The sequence below is a fragment of the Apaloderma vittatum genome, unplaced genomic scaffold, assembly GCF_000703405.1.
Source record: "Apaloderma vittatum isolate BGI_N311 unplaced genomic scaffold, ASM70340v1 scaffold10889, whole genome shotgun sequence".
NCBI lineage: Eukaryota > Metazoa > Chordata > Aves > Trogoniformes > Trogonidae > Apaloderma > Apaloderma vittatum.
Window position 1 is genome coordinate 62,714 of NW_009734644.1, and position 23,547 is coordinate 86,260.

The following is a 23,547-nucleotide window of genomic DNA, read 5'->3' on the forward strand; positions in this document are numbered from 1 at the left end:
ATTCAGTTCTCTTTCAGCAATGAATTCACATTTGCAAACAGGGTGGTTGGTTGGTTGGTTTAAAATTTTCGGGATAATATATTGACTAAACCACCAAATTTGCCAATAATGCAACTGCTCACAAACCACTCACATAATAAAGATAGAACAACAAGCGTTTTAACATGACACATTTAAAAACATCTGGAAAGAAAAATATTTCTGTCTTTAAAGGGGAATTCAGATCTATTAAAAAAATAAATTTAAAAATTTTTACTTTGTGTTTCTTATTTATCCGGTGCTTTTCTTTTCCTTCTGCAATATCTTCTATCATGTCACTCTCTTCTTCTTCATCACTATCATCTGCATTTTCTAAGAAGTTAAACGTTTCGAGAACATCACCAGAATTCCTACATAAATAAAAACATTAACAGAGAATCTAGTTTACTTTAAAAGATTTTAGAAGATTAACTACATTAAACATAATTGCTACCTAACAAGAGTTTTAAAACTAGCAAATCAACAAGAAACGGTTCAGTGTGAAAGTTTCTACAGATGTCCGATTCCTTCATATAAAAGCACAACTCAGAAGAATCTTTCCTTCAAATAACAACTCCAAAGTGATTATATGACAACTTCAACTTCCGTACACTGTATCTTTTCCTGTACATACAACTATGTACTATACATATACATTACGTAATGTACACACATTAATGTACGTATAGTGGATTTCAGTTCCTAATCACTGGCAGTCAGCCGCAGGCACCGGGGTGCACACTCCACAGCACAAAGCTCAACGTGGACTGACGAGTACGTATCAATGACTAAGCAAAACATACTAGAATTTCATGCATTTTTCATCTCTTCACTTACCTTTTGATTTCCTGTCCCTTTTGTTTTGAGGAAGGAGATTCACCCCCATTGAGGATCTGTTCTAAGTTCTTTGTCTCTACTGAACCATTTGGTTCTGAATTGGAGAGCCCAAGCAAAGACCTTACCCGCTGGGAGCGTACATCCAGTATTGTATCTGTATAACCTACTTCCTGAAGATACCTAGATGCATTAAGGGAGGAAAGAAAGAGGGAAGCACATTTGAGGGAAACGAAATTAGTATTTACTGTTAAAAATAAATGTCACTACTACACAATTTCTGGAAAAAGAAGCTTCACTGCTCTCCATCTCATGGAAAACCTTGTTCTATACTGCTCAAGACTACAAAGTCCTAAAAAGTGAACCACTAATTGTCCACCTCAATTACCCTACTTCACAGAGCAAGCATAAATACAGCTCCCTGTACTTCACGGAAAAGTCTGAACACACCAATAATCGACAATGTTACTTACTGTCTCAGTAACTGTCTGCCTTGCTTCCAGGTCAATTGGCTATTCTGAGGTACTGCAGGAACCTCCATATCTTTGGTTTCTTCTGAAAGATACAGTGACATAATCGGGTGAGGCTTTCTGTTTGGTTTGGGTTTTTTTAAAGATCAATTTATTTTTTACAAGATACCAATGAAACTAACAGCAAATCTTCAAAAGCCCTTTTAAATTAGATGCAATCTTACGTGGTGTTTGTTTAGTTTTATTTCTTCCCCTAATTCTTTGTGGAGCATCAAGTAGATAACTTCACAGAATTCAATCAGTTAAAAGAATCCTGACCCCTTAACAAGCAAAAAAGGAACTGAATAAATATTTAACTTGTACACAAAAGAAACCCTTGCCCTGATCAGCAGAATCCATCCAACAGAACAAAATCAGACTATATGTCTTTTACAAAGCAGAGATGCTTAGAAAGGAACATGGAAGATATAATTAGAATAAGAGAAGCAGTGACACATATCAGCATTTGGAGAAAACAAACATGTAATTTAACACAAATTCCACTAGTTTACTATCAACAATTAAAATCTAGACCCACTGCACTTTTACTATGGCAAAGACTATAAACCACAGCACAAACTAATAGTTCAAGGTTTTTTAACATCTCAGTTATATGGCTTTAAAACACATATGAAAAATCTCACCAAGAAAGAAATATGAATCATGGTCTCTGATCTCTAGTTTGAAACGGGTATAGAAGTACCCAAAATGGGGCACCTCTAAACAAAACCAAAAAGGCGGGGTGGGGGGAAAGGAGGGAGGAAGAAGAAATTATAAAAATTTGTAGACCAGGATTTTGAGGTGCATTACACAAATACAGGCCAACAGTGTGAGTTCCCAAAGACATACACGTCAAGAAAAGCGACATGTAATTCTGCTTATTAAATAGTCCAATGTTACGAAAAATGCTTTCCCCTCTTTGCAATGCTGTGAAGAGCAACGTCGTTAGGATGAACTTCGTATCTATGCCGCAAAGTCTAGAGCAACAATAAGGACAGCCTGGGTTTTTTCTTTCCTCTAAGGATTTTTTCCTTGATTTTAGATAAAAACAGAAGCTCAACAACATTTTTACCAGGCCAAGACAACACAGTTACTTTTTTTTCAACTCATTCTTCAAAAACTAGCATGCTGTAAAAGCACCGAAACCCAACCGTATTTCTTACAGTTACTCTGCACTTACGTTTTCCTTATGGATGGACGGTAAAATATTAAATTTTTCAAAAAGGGGTATTATAAAAAAATAATGAGAAGCAGTAGCTAAATAAGAAATTATTTAAAGCTTTCCTCAACATTCAAAGCTCTTTCAAAAAAAAGAAAGGTCTACTAATTTTGATTTTCAGATTAAACAATATTTACCCACTCTTTCTGAGACATCTTCTCTATTACACACTTAAGTGGGGGTGGGGGAAGACTGAAAGCTATAATAAATTAAACAGTGAAAATCCAGAACAACGTAAAAACAAATGATATTAAAACAGGCTATTGTATAAAAGTTACCTGATTCAAAAGTTGGCATTTTCAAGTCACCTTGGTTCAGTTCTGTGCCATATTTTAATTTATGATATTTTGCCCTGAAATAAGTATGCAGATGTTGAACAAATTAGCATATCATACTTTTAACAACTCAGAACATTCAACTATTCCCATTTAAAACAATCACACTAACGTAATACAATTTATCCAAATAAAACTGTTGTGACAATTATTGCATTAGACATTTTGTTCTGGTCTTTCAAGAACACAGTTTCGATATAAACTTTTTATAATTATTCACCATTATCAAATAATTTATGATGAGTTTACTGATGTTCTCCAAGACTGTTTTCCCACACGCAACACCTAGAGAACCTTTCAAAAACCTTTCAGTAGGTTCAACTATTTAGCAGAGATGACTTTTTCAGCTGTAGCGCTGTCACAGCTAGCCAACTGCCCTACCATGGATGAAACTCCCATTTGGGATCCCTGTTTATTTGCCACCTTCAATATCCACTGCAATTTCTCTTCTGCTCTGCCTTTGCTTATGACTGAGAGCTTTCCCTCTGAAGAACCACATTCCAGTGACAGCTTCCCTCAGCACTGGGAATTCTACTGATTTTCTCTTCCTCATGGACTGGAGGCTTAGCTTCCAACTCCTGCTCAGTTCACCTACACAAACTCGCCTCACTCCTTCCCAACTTCTGAGCTCTGATCCCTTAACCTCTCCTTCTCCATCACTTCTTTCAAACATCCAGGAATATCATACGAACTACCTGCAACTATATCCTCCAATTCTCTAACTCTATCCTAGACCTTTCCCAATTTGACTTTTGCCTCATAGACCCTTGGCAAAAATCTCAAAATCTCAGGGAGAACTCTAGATGTCCTCCAGTAGACCCAAGGCAAAAGACCTCTGCAAAAATGTTAGCAGACACATTTTAAAGAAGTCTCTAAAACAGAGCTGTCTGCATAATTCTGAATTAAAACATGCAACCAAAGTTTTAAGAGAAACTGAAGCATATCTAGTTCCCACAGATTTTAAAGACTTTCAGATATGAACCTGCTCAAGAAAAGAATCATAATGGAATACATTCTGGACAGAATCGAGGATTTCCAACAAAGCTGCTCAAATAGCTGAGCCACTACTGCAAGCTTTTCCAAACTGTGGGTAAAAGGTGATCTCAAATGCTGCCTGATGTGTTTGATGATGTAGAAGATTTTCTTTTAAATTACAGAAGTTTCTGCCAGTATTGCAATTAGGAACAGTCTCGTTAACAAGCTGTCAGTAGATGGCACTACTGACCCTTTACAGAATCGTAGAATTGCTTGAGTTGGAAGGAACTTTAAAGATCACCTGGCTCCAAACCCTCAACATGGACAGGAACACCTCCCACGAGACCAGGTTGTTCAGAGCCTTACAGTAATACAAAATCCTGCATTTCACAGCAATTGCATTGTAACTGGAAAATTGTAAGGCTCCCAAAGACTAGGCACTTGTGTGACCTGAATCTGAGTGACTGCCAATTAAAGAGAATCATGGTTTTTTATTTATCTGTGAGTATGTTCATATTTCATCCAAAACCCCACTTTGTTCCACTTTGTAACAGGGCAGTGTTCCACCAAGGTTTCCAGAACAGAGTATACCACTATTATTTATAGGCCCTATAAAGTACTGTATATTTGGGGGTTAAAAAAGAAAACACAAACCACTGAAACGAAAAAAAGATAAGAAATTGTGAAATTAAATAAAGCTGACAAAATGGTTTTGCATTTGAAGCAAATAAAGCACTGTAATTGAAACGTCAACCTACATTTGTTCAGTTTGGAGCTGTGGCAAATACTGTTTAGGAGTAGTTGTTCCGTTTTGGAGGTATATTTTAAAAACATTTAATTAAAGTCTGATAATGATGTATCTGATCTAAATTATACCAATGACCAGCCATTTCAAATAAGCCAAAATACTGCTGCACATAACGAGATCAACTGTCTTTCACATTACCTTTGATTACCAACTTCAGTTTTTCAGTAAGAAATCAATGTTACTAAATTTCAATATATTATATATATTGGCACACTTATCCCTCCCCATATTCTCACACAAAAAAGGCTAATAATTACATATCTTAAAAAAAAAATCACTAATAAGCTACAGTGGTGTTTACAAGCCCCTCCACACCACACGTAACTAAATTCTGCAAGAGGCACCTTTTGAATCCTTTGAGTATTGACTTACCATTCTAAAGCTATGTTTCTACGAGTGAAAAATAGGAGGAGAAACAATCCCCTAAGGTGATTTAGCTGCGTGCTGCTATTTAACTGCTGAATCCTACCACCCAGCTGCAATTATACAAGCCAGCTCCACTCCAAAGTCCACCAAGTCAAAAATACAGCCGCTGCTCTACGATCTCCGCAAGTCTGATTAATTTAAGCACAGCACTGTGCTAATGAAGCCTGGAGTAGAGCAGCTTAGAGTACACAAGGTTGGCTGGGTTTGCTAAACACCAGAGAGCAATATACACAAGCTACCAACAAAAAATCCCAGCTGTGTAACTACTTAAGGCCTAATTTTACTACAAAAATTGTACAGAACTACCAAAATATTTAAGGACATTAATATAATAAACATTTTTCTTCTGTAAAACACTATCAAACCTGCTGCACACACTTAATCACCAGAAATATCAAGCGTATTTTGTTACTACTGCATTTTATTTAATCTTGCACACTGATGTCCTGTTTTACAACCTTTTTCTGTAATCACGGCAGTCATCATTGTCTGAATTAGGTTGACTCCCTATAATCTGATATTTCACTCTGTGAAACTCTGACAGCATCAGGGAGCTGGCAACAAGAGGAGGAGAAAGGGGGTGGGAGAGGAGTCACATGCAACATTGAAAACGGCTGTCAGGAGTTTTTAGATTTGAAGTCCTCAGAATTTACTTTACTTTGAGGCTGCTTTCTTTTCATTAGTTGTGATTCTTCACTCAGAGGAACAGTAACAAAAACCCAACAGCTATTTTCCTGAATGCTTTATTCAGTGCAACAATCCGGAACTAACATACTATCATTCTTGGATGATTTACTGACAAGTCAGTACCTGCTTGCTCTCCTTACTCAATCCCTCATACTTTTCCAATTAGATCCCCTCAAACCACTACGCACTTGTAGAAGAAAACAAAAAAAATAACAGAAAGCTTCCTCATTGCCTCCCATACATTCACCAATCAACCCCAAAGTTTCAGTTCCTGTTTTTAGCAATCTTCATGAGAATTCTGGCCGAGACCTAAGCAAGGATTTTCCTCTTGAAAAGTATGCAGTGTTGGCTTGTGCGCACTAGTCGCAATAACCAAAGCAAACCACGTGCTTTTGCTGTTCTGCTCCTGTTGTACAAGTTTCTTGCCCATCACATGAATTCTGGAATTTCATGGGAAGTCGAACTATAAAGGCAGCTGCATTGGAGGAGAAAGCAGGAAGTAGGTTTCACCAATGCCACTCACCTCCAAATTCTGCAGCACTCTGTTATACAATGTCTTCACCCTCCAGCTGTAATTCTGTGCCTCTCATCTCTCCCTGTAAGTGCACAATCCTCACAGCCTTACGGTGCACATTCTGTACAGCACAGACACTCGGGTCTGCCACAAAAGCACACTATTCCTTCGACACGTTCAATATTCTTTAAGGGAAAAATACACACACCCCAACACTTGGCATACTTTTCATGTGCCTTGAATCCAGACTTGCACAATTCCTGTACAACAATGTAACTTTTCACCTTACACAGGTGGAAACCCTGAGTTCCATGTAGAGGACAAGGCTGAATGAAGAAATGGATCTTGTCTGTCTCTCACTTCACCAGAACACACAAGATGCGCCAGCAAGGCTTTCTGTGGGAACATTGCTCTTTTTTAAAGCACCCTTATAGCGCACACTTGACACACAGGTATGCAGCCACCCTTGCCAAAACATTAGATTTTAGTATGAAACCAAGTAATCAAAGTTATCTCTGTGCTAGTCACTCATAGTACGAATTTATAATGTAAAATACATTAGGACATAATTACTTTGGGACAGCTAACTAAAAACTGCCCAGGTGAAGCTGCACTACTACACTTCGCTACATTTTAAATCTACTCTGGCAGGAAGGTTCCCCTCAAATCAAAATAAACAAACAAAGGCTACCTATTTTGCTGCCTGATCTACAAGATATTGGATTCAGCTACTTTTTAAGAGCAAGATAAAATTAAATACAAGAATTGAGTCCACTACGAAAAGTATAGGCACATGAAATGATTATTTTCTTACTTTTTACAAAATTTTGGTCAAATGAAAGAACTATGCAACAGGAGGACATGTAAGATGAAGGACATCAGCCTGCATGGATTCAATGGAATTTTATTTTTTAAAGCATTAATTTAATGCTACAGAAAATGAACCTACCAAGACTAGAAATTCTACCATCTACCACAGAAAAGCACAATGCTTCAGAATGTAACACTAGCTTTTAAAGAATTCTGCTCTGCCATAAAATATAGTTTTCATTATGTGACACATAGAAAACAGTTGTAGAGACTCAGGAGGACAATATTTTTCATCCTTTCAAGTTTAATACCATTGAAGAGCAGGTAAAGGTATAGCAATAAGGTATAAACATTTTCAGAACATTTATTCTTACTTAGTATACCATTACTCTAAATCAGAACAGGGAAACTGCCCAAACTGTACTTTTCTCTGTTTAGCACACATCAAAACACTAAAGCTTATCAGAAAACACGCTGCAAAGATGAGCAACCATAAAGACGTTTTACATAAAATAACACAGAATCGCCTCGTAAAGGTAGTTTATACATGATAAACTCCTTTAGTCTGTTAAGTCTTTCAGGTCACATAGAAGCTGAGCAATTTGAATACCTACCTTTCTTGTTTTAATGCATATTCTAACATTTTTATTCTTCTCACTAAATCTTTCTTCAAATTTTCTTGACCCTTTCTTTCCCCTTGTAAAAACGCTATCCGAGCCTGAAAACACACACAAAAAAAGATAACGGATTTTATTCCACTCTGTTCCCAAAATTAAACAATAAAGTCTGTCTTGGGAAAAAAAAAGAAAAAAAAAAGGCACCAGGTTTTGTATTAATCACTTCAGTCTTTAATAACAAAAATAATTCTGCCCTAGAGACCGAACATTATTTTCTGTTCATAAATGTTGGTTCTGCCTTGAAATAAATGTATTAAAGTTAGTATAATGACTCTAAAAGAAGGCACAAACAACAATCATATTAAACATTTTAATATATGCACACATTTTTGTTCTTATGGCACTGTTAGCATAAATTCCATTATACATTTTGTTCCAAACCTGAAGCCATATTAAAATAGGTACACAGCATACTTGTAAGCAATTTACTTTAATGTCAGTATATTGAACAGATCAAGAAATGGTTACATGAATTCAAATATAGAATTTACAAATCCATTAAACATGAAACAACTGTATTTCACGGATTCACATTTTACTCACTACTGAAGACAGCTGAAGGTTAGAATATCAAGGGAGAATTGGGTTTATTGTGCTGCTCTATATCGAGAAAAATAATGAATTGCCATTTTTTAAGGTGTTAATCATACTACCCACCTAATTTACAAAGAAACAATGAAGTTTCCTATTTGCCTGTTAACCTAGGAGGTAACAATAAATTCAGCAGAACATACAAGCTATCTCGACTGGTGTAAAAGGTCTCGTGGAACTTTAAAGTAGTTGACAAACAAAGGTAGTATGTTTGTTGAGATAAAAAGCAGTCTCTTCACTACAAAGGGAAAGGGCTTGTATTTTGCCTTTTGCAATCCAAAATCCTGGGCATTTGCAAGAACATTACCAGATTGGTCAACATTACAGGAAACCAGAAACTCATTTGTCCTCGTTATGACTTTAAATTGACTCAAGTCCTTGTGCAGTTAACTCAGGCAAAGATTCAATGTAAATTTTCTGGGAAGAGGGGTTTAAAAAGAATAAGGAGAGTAGAGACCACATTGCTCTATAGAGCTTAAGATCAACAACACAATTCCATTATTAAAGGAGTCACTGCAAAAACAAACACACAAACAAAAAAAAGCAAAGCAGAGCTATAATAAGCACCTAATCTATTCTTGAAGATTTTTTTTAAAGGGAGTGGTTGTACCTTTTCATGACTCTCAGACTGAAAGAGTCTAACCAGGAGGACAGCATTCTTGCATCGCTCCTTTCTCAGGAGTAAGTGGTATCACCATTATAAAACTTCAGGTCAGCCCTGATTTTAGACCCTCTGGCTTTGTGCTCAATGCTAAACCAAATTAAAATGTATTCCTTCACCTTGGATTAGCTAACTACTGATTTAATCAATTAAAATTTCAAATCCTAGTGAGAACAAAGCAGTTACAAGTACCTTCAGTCATGAAAGCACTCTCAGTTAACCACTGCCACCTGGTGAAAGAGCGTAATGCACCGAACAACGCACGGTAATACAGAAGAAAACAAAAAACTCACATCTTTGTAGTGATTGCACAGATATTTCAAGAAAAAACGTAGCGATTGAGATCCAGAATAAGCTATTTTTAACAGTGGGCTCCCAATGGAAGAGGATGGAGGGAACCGAGCAAACTCAACAACTATACTCAACTGCAAGTATGTTACTTACATTCTAAAACGTACTGTAAAACCGACTCTAACAGAATAGAAAGTTAACAGCCTGCTGGAGAAAACTACGATTATACATAATCGGCACTCCTCTAGTACTCAAGGCAGCAAATGACTACGTGATTTCACAAGCCCAGCTTGTTGTCCCAATTTTCACTATAGTCAAGGATAAGACAACCAAAAGTAAACAATGTCATTACATATAAATACAAAAATACACATAAAATAATTACAAAAGTAGTGTTTTTTAAAAAGTAATGGTATATGCACACATGTGCAACACCACACTTCAAACATTTGGAAGTTACTGCATGCACACAACGACCTTTTACAAAAAAAAACCCAAACCAACTCAAACCACAGAACTATGATAATTATCACATAAAGAAGGTTTTGAAAGCTCTTATGCTCTTTGACTTCAACATAGTTCTCAGCTTCTTCCAAGTGATGGTTTTTCTCCCCTTTTATTAGTCTTCTTTCTTCAGCCAGCACCCTTTTATAACTATTTGACAAATCTGAAGTTGCCAGTTGCAACTGCTGGGCCTTATTTTCATCCTCATTTTGATGGTAACAGAGAGTAAAATATAGCTGAAATCATACACACAGAAAAACATCTGCCTCCTAAATGCTCGCAGCCAAACTATTTCCCTCTTCTGGAAGACTTCAGACGTTTAGACTGTAGGAACACTTAGTCATCAAGACCTTCAACAGAAAACCAAGAATATATCACTGCAGATTTGCCATATAAATTACACTCATCAACTTGGTAGGTTAAGTCTTGAGGGGTGTCAAAACCACTAGGTGATCTATTGCATAACCATAAGCCCTAAGAATTAACACACGACTTCTTTGAAAAGCAGTAAATCTCGGGTTTGATAAAAACAGATAAAGTAAACAGATCAGTCAGGGTTGTTGTACTAATTTAGGTTCTACACACAAAGACAAATGCTTAAAGAAATGCTCTCTACATAATACAACCTTTTCAATCCTTAGATATTCCTCTCCTTTGAAACAATTCTCAGTAGAGGTCGATTTGATATATACTGATGAGATATATATATATATATCGATGCTTTCCTTGACCTTGGATTATATACTGATGATTAAGGATTGACTGGCACTTAAATCGGGAAACAAAATTGCCCAGAACAACTTTGGTACTCACCTTCCCTCTCTCCCTCCCTGTTATGCCAGAATTCTTTCCCCTGTCTTAAACCAACTTGTAAGTCCCCAGGCTGATACTAAGAGGAGCAATCCTCCTCCTCTCCACATTTATGCTCCCGCCACTGTGCTGACTTAGCTGCTTCTGCTGCCACACATTAGGTCGACTGAGGAAATCACTCTATTTATTTTTTACTCAGTTCTGAATTACATCAGTTTCCTGATTCTACTCTGTAGAGCCATGGGAGTACTTAAGCTGGCACAAGGGATGCAAACAGGATACTGAAGTAACTGCTCCTTTCAGTGACAACATCGTCTTAGATCAGCCTAAACTGACCATGATATCATAACCTGCACGTCCAGGGCACAAGAACTGCAAAAACAAGAGTAAAGAGACTAAAAAGTCAAACACACATACGACAAGCCTTAACTCTTCTGAATTATGAATTCAGTCAAGATGTATTTTTAAGAGTGTATTAGCAAGACCACTGCAATGGAAGAAAACATGTTCTCTAAAATAACATGTATAAAACACTAGTTCTGTAGGCAAAAACGTGGACTCTCATGGCTTTAAAAACACCCACGTAAATTGAGTTACGTACAGATTCTGTTTGAATATTTTTCCCCCACAGTTTGGGCTATGCTTCGGGTTTTTCAAACAAGCTCAACCAGGAGCCTTTTCAAGGTAGATCTCTCCTCTTCTACCAGCTTACCCATTTTCATATTTACAGTATCTTCAGAGATCTCCGAGATCCACTATCTTTCTACGCAATTCAGTGACACTTGATAACTCTGGGCTCTTTCTACCTTGGCCCTGATCTGTAAATAAGAGCACCACCACATGAGCTTGCCCAGTTTTATTACAAAAGTGAATTCAGAGAGCTCTGAGAAATAGTAAGAGTGACAGATACTTTATATTTGTGCAAGGATGCATGAAATAACGCCTGAAACTAGGCAAGATAGAATACAAGGATAAAAAGAATTACTGAACAACTACTTGAACAGTACAGATCCCATGAGAAATACTTGTCTGAGTTTAAATAACTACCGAACGCACATACAGAAGGGCACAACCAAAACCTCTAATACCTAATGTTCTAGATTTTGTAAACGTTGTATTGGTTTAATGGCACTTTGCATTTCAGGCATACATGCACTACACTTTATAGTTAGAAGGGTTTTATCTGTTAAGACTGACCACATGCAAACCAGGCAACAGTCTTACACTCAACAAACATCAAGATCTTAAATAAAAAAACTAAAGTTTTTTTTAAATGGTAGGAATAAGTAAATCTCTGATTACACTGACACTCCATACCCTTAAGCATGCAGTTGCACTGCTTGATCACAGTGTCACAGAAGATTTAAAGTCATTTACCAGAGAACTTCCACGTAGCTTTGATTTATTAAAAATACTGCATTTCACATAGAAGTTGTTAGATCAAAATGTAAAGAGAATGTGTTTTCTGGAAGGAAAATGAAGAATTTTTTTTTCCTTTTTAAAGAAGATTGAAAGGTCATAAAAATATAAGAATTACTGCTCTACAGTTCACACAGCACTACCCATAACAGTCGGATTCATATTAAAACTGCATTTTATTCCCTCAACTGCACAGAAAAGCCTGACTTCTTTGTCATAAAGACAATCCTTATGTTCATTAAACATATTTCTCTTAGCTATGAGGACAAAAGAGAGGAGTTATTACAGCATCTAGAGCAGGTAAAATAGCACATGCAGCCTAGAGATCATTGTAACAACTACATATAGGATTTAATAGTCTTATTAAAAAATTCTGATATGCAGCATTTGAAACAAGATTTCAAACATAGCAAAAGAGAAACAAGGCACAAAACTTGAATTGTAAAGCATGTACAACTGATTAAAAGACTTGTGTTGTGGAAACACTAACACTTTCCTGTACAATTCAAGTTCTAGTGGATTTAGGGGTACAGGCACACACTCGGCAAAGGAGTATACTTTCTTTCCACTTCAGTTGTAAACATGGCTAACTCTCAGATTCTAGGAGTGTACTTGGGAAAAAAATCAACTATATATAAAGCAATGGCAGCTGCAATGCTTGTCATTTGTTTTGCTAAAGTCCATTCAGATTTCTAGAAGGAAGGAAGGAAAAGCTTGCAGTATTTTTTAACAAAACAAAATACACTGAAACAGCTAGAATATACATACCCAGTGCATGCGTAAGGGTACACTTATCCTACCAGGGCATGTCACAAAACTCAAAAGAGTAGTAAAATTCCTTTTTTTAAAATATTTTGTTTGAATCATAGGATTTTTATCATACAAAGAGACTAACCTAATCTTCCTTTTTAGATGTTTAATATGCTAAATATGAAGCAGAACATTGTTTTGGAAAATTAAAAAATACTGGGGAGGTGGAGTAATAATTTAAGAGTGGATACATCTGTGTAGCTACTAATTTTCTAGCTTCCATTCACAAAAGGGAAACTGAGCATAAGAGAAGTCTTCACCTTCAGTTTTCAAACGTAGCGTGAAACTTCATTCAGACCATCTAAATCATCACATTTAAAAGCATTAGGTATTTAGAAGTTTTAGTGTATCCTTACAGATCTGATTATATCTATACATACTTACAATTAACGTACTGTCAACTGAGAATCATAAAATACACCTTGACTACTTTAATAAAAAATTTTTTTTTAAAGGATCTTTATTTTGCAAATTTAAGTCTCAAGTATCTCTCTAGTAATCTGTGCAGTGAGATAGGTGTCACTAGTCCTATCAGGATCACACATGTTTCAAAGATACACCACTCTTAAAGATCCTGTAGAATAAAAAATAATTGGAAGACTTAAAAAAGAAAAATAGAAACACCAGGTCTCATATTAAGCAGAAAAACTTTACTTCATAATGTGCAGGTTAAAGGCATGGGAAAAAGATTTCAACAACTAGTTAATGTACATTTGAACAACGTTTGTAAATATGGCGTCAGTAACTACTGCACTTAAAATAGCAATTGAATTGAGAGGTTGCCTGCAGGTTCCCTTTTTTATAGACCGTTTCGATTTGAGCTGATGAGCACTTTTTTCTCCCCAACTGATAATTTTCTTAAAGAATCACCTTCTGGTCACTTTTCAAAAGCAACTCCTAAGCACTAGAAAAGTGACATCCTTGAGCAAACGTCTCACGAGGAAGGCAGACACGAGAACCACAGCTCGCTCTAACGAGCAACCTGGCAGGTTAATGACACAACGGAGAGAATTCACTCACCCAGAAGTCACCTTCAGTCCTGCAACGAGTATGGGAAAGACCCAGGCTGGCAAAACTCTCTCCTTTTCCTCAATCTGTCCTTCCTCTTTTCCACTACCACTGCAGCAACCCCAGGCATTCAGCTTCCAAAGTTTCCTTCTGTTCACTCCAGGGCCAAGCACTGTCAGGTTTCTTCAGCTTCTCCGAAGAGCTTACAGAAAATCCAGCCTGCGATTTCCTCCTCTTCCGTGCTAGAGTCAAACTTCTAAGCCACAACTTAAACTCAGTATACAATTTTCTTCATCCTGTCACCGTTCCTTACTAGAACTTGTTCATGGAATCGTTTTCTCTTGTGCCAAGATTTGTACAGCCGCTTCCCTAACCAATACAGTATTCAGGAATACCAGAGTAACTCATACAACTCGGGAGTGTGTTTTTCAAGACTAACACCCTCTAAATTTCTTGGTCTGAAAAATAAGTAAAGCAACTGTCCATAGACTTCTATTCAGTATACAGAACCCAGCAGCAGGAAAAGTGATCCGAAGTCCAAAAAAAGTTAGAAGCCACTGAAAATGATAATTTCAGACTCTGTTACAAAAGAGCATTCTCCTCAAAGACCAAGACGTACGCGTCTAAGAACGTCAAACTAAATAAACCCATTTTTTTGGAGTAACAAATGTTACTTAAAAGTTTATAATTTGTGACAGTTCCTGTACTCAGATGTTCCTTATGCAATGGAAGGCTTCTAAAATTTTGTTTCGGTTAAAAACTTAGAAATTGAGTATAGTTTAATTTATAAATAAGTTTTTCATTTCAATTTCAGTCCCAGAGGCGATTTTTCAGGAAAGTATGTTCCTGCCTAGGAATTTTTAAGAGAACTGTCATCTTCCTGGAAGAACATTCCCTTCTGTAAGATCGAATGCTTATATTAACTTCAAGAAAAGAGAAGTTAATCTGGTCACTACCAGCAACAAACTGTAAGAGAAGTACTAAAACGCTCCACACCAGCGTCAGCGTAGCAGTCGCTGCCCCTATCTGCCAGCTCTCCTTCTCGCCCCACGCCTGACCCTTTCTGCAGGCATTTCCTTCAGCATCATTGAAGACTCCTTCAGTAGCAAATCTGCATTTTCCTTTGCACCTCACAGGCAAACCACCAAGAACATCTGCAATCTAAGCAGACCCAAGATCGAGCAAATCTTAGCTGAAAGCCAATAAAGAGCCATAATTATTTCTTTAATCAACTGACAGTTAACAGGAATGACTGCAGGTTCTAGATCACCTAATCAGACACACTCACTTTGACCTCAAACAAAAAGCTCACTCATTTTTACCTCCACGTTATTCTATCCTCACCAACATCAATTCTACTGAGAAAGTACAATCTTCCCATTCGAACACCAAGTTGAATGTCATCACTCAAGACAAACGGTCAAGTAAAACATGAGCAACCAAAGTAATTCTTACTACTATAAACACTTACTATTCTATGAAGCATCTAGATAGCCTATTGCACACGCATTCCTTTAGCAGGTTGAATAATCTATAAAAAATATCTGAACACAAGCTCCCAAGACAGTCATGTTTCTGACAGTAATTTAAGAAAGCTCTGTAAACAAATGTGAATTAAAGTAAGTTCTCTTCACAATTGCAACAGTTTGAATCCATAATTATCAGTTTATCAAATTGCCTAAAAAAAAAAAAAAAAAAAGCCTTCCAAAATTTCTTTATTATTTAATGCAGCAGTCCTGGAGAGCATCTACCTAAGTAAGTCCGTTTCCTTAGCATGTCTTTCACTATCAATAGTTTTTAAAAAGTCACACAATCTTTCACAAAATATTATGAATAGAGGACATAATAAACATCCAGTATTTTTGCAGACTCAATGCTACACTCCTCCTTTGCCACACACAGCAGCCAAAAATAAATATCTTTTTTTCCACAGATGAAAAGAAATTCCTATAAGACTACAATTTTCTAGGAAATTTATCGAAGTTTTGAATTATTTAAATCAATTAAGTCATGGTATTTCCCAAATGTCTATGCTGGAAAGAAACAAGCAATTGCAACATCAACATCAAAAGCTGAACTCTTGCCAATACCAGCTATCACTGTAAGTCCTCCCTCCCTCAATTAGCAAGACTGTATGTAGTATTTCGTATGTATATTTTTTATTTTTGGAACTTTTTGTACATTATTCCAGTATGAAATGCTTGAGGGAAGTAGAGCTTGTGAGCAGAACCTCCTTTTTGGACAAACTAATGAAAATAGACACAGACAAACCTGTGGACAAGCTGGAGGCAAATCACCAGGTTCAACCAGCAACAGCAAAATACATCCTAACACCGATTACACTGTTTTAGCCACTTGAGAAATACTCTTGACAATCACACCTATGACACTGCAGTACAGCAAGTATTTTGAAGACACTTAGCATCATCATAGATGTCAGTTTATTCACAAAATGTTCTATGTAAAAAGTAAAGCTAAAATACTCCCTAAAAAATTTTCACTTGACTTTGAAGTCTCTCAAGTAATTTTCTGCCCAGACCCAAATTCTCATACATTTCTTCACCCACACCACCACTGTTGGAGACTCAAAATAAACTGTTGCCCATGCTTGTACCTTCTCTATATATTATTGCCACAGATATAATGGTGCTTCAGACAGGTCTGCAATTCACACACACCATCTAACGGTCCTGACTTACAGCACGAACTGATTGCAAAACCCAAGACTAAAGCGCAGAGCAAACACAGCACTTGTAAGAGAACTTCTTAAAGCAAGGCCAGGACTATTTTGCAATCGCGAGTCTCTGAATTTACAGCGCAAGGGTTCTTGTACATTTTATCCCGATTTTAATTTTCCAAGAACAGCTTCTAGCGCTGGATGGGCACATTCAGCAATGCACCAAACTGCTGTGCTGCTGTACGTTGATACTGGCTATCAGTAACCTCATTAGGTCTCTAGTTAGTAATGGCAAAGTCACTGCCTTCCTTAGCAGAAACCAGCAACACTGAGTACATTTCACTTAGTACGGTACAGATAGCGCTGGCTGCCTTTTCATTCAATGGCCATTCAATACTGTGAATACACAAGATTAATCTACAGTACTCTCATGATCAAATTCCTGCTTACTACTGCAGTTTTCTTCGTAACTGAATTAGAAAAGACAAAAGCAAAGGAGTGATACTGAAAATAAGCAACTATGCATTTACGTGGCTGTAATGCACTTACATACACACATTTTACTGGAATTTAATTTGGAAAATATGATTTTGCTATCCAAAGAAGGCAATATATAGCACTTTTTATTTTCAGTCATATAATTAAGAGATTCACATGTGACTCAAGGTCAAGACGCTGAACACTTAGTTTTACAGAAGAGCAGTGCAGTCAACTAAAAATACATCTACAAGTCCTCTGTCTTCCAGGAGGAAAATGCCAGTCTTCTAACTTCTCTAACAGGATAACTGGAGTGAGGGAACCTAGGAAAGCATGTTTTCCAACTCAAAATGAGGGAAATAGAATTGATTTAAAAGACAAGAAGATTAAACCAACTTGCCTTTTGGATAGACTGTATTTCATTCTGCCATCTTAGTACTGAATCAAATGCCCAACTACTGATTTTCTTTAAAAAAACAGGAGCAAAGAAAAAACCCAAGAAAACAGAAAGAAATCCCCTACTTCCCTCAATGGCTTAGGCCAAGGGTGCAGTTGCATGGAAAGAAGACACAGACTTAGTAGCAGCAGATTAGACTACCTAGTAATAGATGGCTTACACTGAATCCATTTATATTTCTGCTGTGTCTTCATGTAGAAAGTATTTACAATTTTTCAAGATACAAAGATTATTTCAGTATGTTTTACACTTGATGTCTAATTATCTCTTTGGCTGTTCTGCACACAAGCCCCCCCACAAAAAAAACCAGTTACTCAATGTCAAACAGACCTGTCCCACTATCTACACCCCTTCATTGGGATGATTTTCTTTTTTTAAGGTGAACTTCCAGTCTGCTGTGTCATACCCCTTAGACTACACAATGTTCTACTTCAAAAAGATCTGAATACGTCTAAAACCCAAGGTGGCATCTGATAAAGTTCTCTCTCAGATTTCCTTTTGATTAGCCAACGAGACTGAAATCTAAATGGATCACCCTTGAAAATGTTATTTCCACCCCTCAAATTGTTTTTCTTTCAAAATTACTACTAAAGAATGGGACACAATATTGCAATGTTGGCATCGCAAGTTCCTCACAGATCACAAGACAGAAATCACTTCCCAATTTCTGTATTTATAGCTCTCACTTATAAAGCCACAGATCATGCAGGGGTTTTATGAATTTCTTTTAGCAGGAAACTCACAGCAGCCCTGGAGGAAAGCAACCCAGCACGTTTACTTCAGGACAAGTCCATTCTAGGAGGCAGTTTCTCATGCTGTCACTACCATCTACGTTTTCTATGTTTCTCCTAAATGCATGAACCTTGCAAGTAACATATTTTCAAAATCAAAATATAGTTACATTTCCATCTAAAAAGATTCACATGCAGTCTTCTAAACTGCTGGGTACTTTTTGGAACACATCTACGGTAGTGAAAAAAAGGTTTCTTTCCAAAAAAGTCACCACTGTAACCAGTAAGACTAATTATACACAGATGGTAACAGCAAAACACAGTATTTTAATCTGATAAAAAAATATCTTTACCGTCAGCATGACTATACTGGCACATTATTCCATTAAGATGAGGTTACATTGTTAAGTTATAAAGGTAGTAATAAAGTGCTACAGTTAGAGCTTTGTCAGACACCTAATACTAAATAGAACTCAGGCTATTAAGCTCATTCTCTTTGTTACTACTAGTAGTTGTAGCCTAAGAGGACAGAAATCAGCGTGAAGTTGTAGACTTTGTAGTGTGATAGGTTCTTATAATATCTATAGAGTGGAAAAGCAAGGAGAAATTGTGCCTAGCCAACATTCTCAAGAACGTGCATTTCCTTTCGAAAACCAGCTACATATACTTATTATTTAGGAATATAGAAGGGGAAATAGTAATTTGCAGCAGACTGAACACACTGACCTGAACTGACCTGGACTGTTCTAGCGATGAACACTCACGTCAATGTTCATCAGCTGCAGGTCAGTAACACACATTCCCAAGCAACAGAGAGAAGAAAGCAAAAACTACTAAAGCATTACAACCAGAATATAAGAAGCCACCTACATATAAATAAAAGAATACAGTATTACAGAGCTTAAAGGATTTTGCGTCATTAAGGCAATGCCAATGTCAGTGACAGCAAAATGGACAGCTGATGGTAACAGAAGTTATTAAAAACAAAATCGTAAGATAGTTAAAAAATAAGCGTATAGAGTGTTTTAAGGGAGGCATTGCAGAAAGTTGACGAGGAATGGGTATTTTGCACCTCCTAAATGTTAATCTAGCCTCCTGGGCAGCAGTCTCTAATTTACACCCCTTTAGCAGAGAGCTAACACAGCCCATAGTGCTGCCTTCCACCAACCCCACTGTACAAATCTTGCTAAAGCTATAAACAGGTCTCATAAAACTTGGAACCATGTTTACGTGTTCCCCTTTAATACTTCCGAGAGTATTATTTTCCTGTCTCACGGCGTACCTCAGGATTCTGCTCGTGCACCTCAGGGTCCAGGAGTTAAAGGATCTTGTCCTCCAAGGAGACAAACAGCTTCACAACCCCTGCGTCGCCGCGTGTTTTAAAGACTTAAACTCACCTGGCTTATTACTACCTCTTGTACTCTACTTTGATATAGCGCCGTATCTGAAATACAAGCAAACGTACTCAAGCTGTCTGCTGGTAAACTCAATATCTAGCAAAAGATGGTAGCATTCACTTGGAAAACTGTATGTTGAGATAAAAAAACACAGTTTTGAGTTAAATACCAGAATCAAGCGTTCTTCAGCTTCTTATAGACGTCACTGGTATAAAGCAAAGGGTGTTTTGTTGTTTTGTGGTGGGTTTTTTTAAACTTATTTTTATTACGGCATCACCAATCTCAAATTTAATTTGGTAGCAGTTAAGGAGTGACCGCATTCTGAGTGAAGAGAAACAAAGGTAAGCAAATGGATGAAACTTTACAGAAAGTGACCGGTTTGGAGGGGAAAAAGAAAATAAATAAATGAAATCAGAAAGAACTTCAGGCATCTGGAATTTCTGAAGTTCACCTCCTATTTCAGGGTTGTTTCAGTCAGCATTCAGAGAAGTGAAGTTTTTTAGGTTACAGCCAGAATATGCAGGACAAATATAATCATGTGCAAAAGCTTCAAAAAGGCTAAGAATGCACTCCAACTCTCAGTAACACTAAGTGGAATTTATCCTGAACCCAGAAAAAATTATTTTGACCATTAATTGCTAACAGCAGGTTGCTTCTAATCAGCCTTTTTTATTTTTTTTAAATCCTACAGTGGTATAAAAAAAACCCCTAAACCTGCAGACCGCTTGAATTCCTAGAACTAGTCCTGAAGAACAGTTAGCTTCATAATTAGCTCTTACTACCTGTTGGAGTTGCACAGATGAAGGCAGAAGAGACCACTGAACTCAACACCCTGCTAAGCCACTTTTTAGGATAATTTAAGAACAGTCTGAGTGACAAAAAAAAATGATCAGATGCACAAACAAAGCCCTTGCTGGTGATATATTTGTCTTGAAAATTTGCTAAATCCATGGAGGATCCAACCTCCCTAGCTGTTCTCTTCATCAATTAGGACAAAAGATATTATCACTTTCTCCCAACTTCTTAAATGACAAAAGTATGAAGAACACTCACTACTACCTCAAAACCTACTTTTGCTGTGAAAGAAATTACTCTAACACCAGATACTTCACCCTCCCAAAATAAATTCCCCAAAGAGAGATTTCTCAAAGACCTGTTACGTATGCAGAGGCATGACAGCAAAGAAACTAAGAAATAAAATAAGTGTGCAGTGTTGTAAAAAAAAAAAAAAAAAAAGTAATTTTTCACCAATAAGTGTTATATAAGTTATCTGCCACATACTTTTATGCTGTGTCTCAAAGAAAACCTCACCAGAGTAACTGTTACAAAGTAAGTTCTGTGCACTGCTTTTAAGAGTGACTTCATTCCAAATAAGTATTTATGAAAGAGCAATTATTACACAGGAAAAACATTTTTGTCCCAGGTGTTATTAGAAGTCAGTTATCTAGGAACAATATTCTATAAAAAAAAATTACACAACTACTGTAGTGATCAATATCTTTCCATACATAACCCTCACAGCTATTCAGGTATTTCCTGTTCATTTTCTACATGGATCTTTACATAACTGCATTCTTTTGCTGTGTTTAGCCTCTAGGAGGTGAATTCTGCAAGAAAACTATATAGAAATGTTAAAGATCTAAATAAACTGTTTAAAAAAATAAAACTGAAAGAATGAGGCACAATGGGAAAAGTGAAAGCGCAGAGGTTTTCTGTGAAAACCACTCTAATCTTTCAGAGTCAAAACCAGTATCTCGATTTTATAGTGAAAAAAAAAATTAACAATGTACCTATGTTCTTTTTGCAGAAGGATCTCCTTACTCCTATTTACCTTGACCTATGTCAGGAGATCTCCTTACTTTCGTGTGCGTATCTTTTAGGGTAAGCTCTGCAATATAGCAGCTGCTTTGTAATCTACAATCAGGTCTTCTCTGTATGGGTTATTTACCCACAAAAAGGAAGTAGCTCTGCATATTTTCAAGTTGGAAGTCTTGCCAAGTAGTCTGTGAGGAAGGCAGGATTTACCCCCCCACACACAGAGAACAGACTTTCAACCTCTAGTAAACAGCTAAAGTCCTACCAGAGGCTATCTGCCTCTAACGCAGTTGACTAAACAGCTTACGGAAAGCCACAGCAGGGAAACCCTTGATTATGTCTAATTGCCTTCTGCCCGAAATACACAGAACTCTCACTTCAGCACTTCAAATTACAAAAGGGACTCAACTCTACAAAATATGCAGTTGTCTTCATCATTAGCTTAGAAAAATAATCAATGAACAGACGTTTCTTGTTTTTAATTTCTACACGTATGCTATTTTATACCGAAAAAACCTTTAATTATAAAAATACTTCACTGTATGTGTAAGTCTTATTTGTATTTCTGCACCTCTGCTACAGCACGCAGCTTAATAGCTTGCCCAAACAGAAGCCATTTCAGCTGCTTATATCACCCACACACCTCATGGCATTTACAAGCATCACAAATAATCTTGAACAAATTTTTACAACCTAACTAATCTTATTTTTGGTCAGTGTTAAGTACCCTTCGAGGTTTTTTACGGACTGCTTCAGTAGTTAGTTAGGACAAAACAAAATAGCAGTTTATCAATCATGCGTATTTCTCAGCTCCAACCATCTAGAATGTAACTGATAAACACCGCAGACAGTTAAAATGCACCGTTCATCTCACAGCTGTAGCCTCTGCATTTCCTACCTGGAGTATCTGCATAGTCTATCACAACTAGTGCCCCTGACACAAGTAAAACAGTATCAAAACAGCACTAAGTGTATTTTCAAACAACCAACCAAACAAGTATTTCTCAAAGCCACCTCATCACTCAGGAGAATCTAAGAGTGGCTACGTCTCAGGCAGCCTCAGCGAGCCACTTCTAACCACGGGCAAACAGGCAGCTCCCTGGGAGCAGCATTAAAGCAGAAGAAGAAACCTCAGAAAACATTCCCTATCTCCCAAAACTTATAAATCAAAAGTATCCTGAGCCAGAGGTCGCAACTTTGAAGTCAGTCACACCCACAGACTTCTCTTCTGTGAACTCACTCAAACACGTTTCGACCCCAAAACATTTTCACATCTACAATAACTCCCTGCACAAGATATCACTAACTCCTGAAAAGCCATTTTCTGAAAACTAAAAAAAACCAAACCAACAACCTTAATTTTACGTGCTGCTTCCTAGCTGCTGAGAGCCACTGACCCTTTACTTGACAAACTAATGACCATTCTACAATCCTCATCCACACTTTCACTTCCAACCCACCATCAAAATGAGTTACTTGCTTGCCGAAAGCAAGGTGAAGTCCGTATTATCAGAAGAATTAATGGCTCCTCCAACTTTAAGAAAAGAATTCCTAACCTTATCCCTCCTTCAAACCTGCAGCAAAGTAAAACAAGCTCCATGTAGCCAATTACTTCAGCGATTGATTCTTGCTAGACTTTGTAAATGCTAAAGGCTTGAAAAATGCTAAAACACTGCACAATTACAGCTACACTCTGAACATGGTCTCATATAGTTCATGATATTAACACATTAACGTATGTTTACAGATTTACAATAACACGTAAAGTACTGCAATACTTACGAGGCTCCAAAAGTTCATCAAATTATTTTAACAAGCTGCTCTCTATTTTCCAAGGAAGGCAAAAAAAAAAAAAGGCAAGTAAAAGCTGAAGTCTGCGAGTTTTGTTTTTTAAACGCTTATGTGAAGAACATAAAATGACAGACAACAAAGTGCTCCTGTAACGCCACTGAACAGTTGGGAAAAAGCACATTTGTAAAATTAGATAAACTAGGAACTTCAGTTGTATGTCAGTGAAGCTGTCATTTTATATGATGATGTCAGACTGTGAGCCCCCAAAGTGGAATTCTACTGATTTTCCGAAAAAA

The 23,547-nt window shown here is 37.0% G+C and overlaps 1 protein-coding gene across 1 annotated transcript in view; it reads right to left on the reverse strand.

Moving 5' to 3' along the window:
- STRN3 (striatin, calmodulin binding protein 3) overlaps positions 1–7,852 on the reverse strand; it is a 40,877-nt gene extending 33,025 nt beyond the window's left edge. The window contains exons 1-5 of the mRNA XM_009876352.1: positions 7,750–7,852; positions 2,859–2,932; positions 1,326–1,407; positions 856–1,035; positions 257–389 (exon numbers count right to left, since the gene is read on the reverse strand). Of these exons, the coding sequence (XP_009874654.1) occupies positions 257–389; positions 856–1,035; positions 1,326–1,407; positions 2,859–2,932; positions 7,750–7,778 (498 nt within the window). The 5' untranslated portion in view covers positions 7,779–7,852. The remainder of the gene's footprint in view (positions 1–256; positions 390–855; positions 1,036–1,325; positions 1,408–2,858; positions 2,933–7,749) is intronic.
- Positions 7,853–23,547: the final 15,695 nt, after the last annotated feature.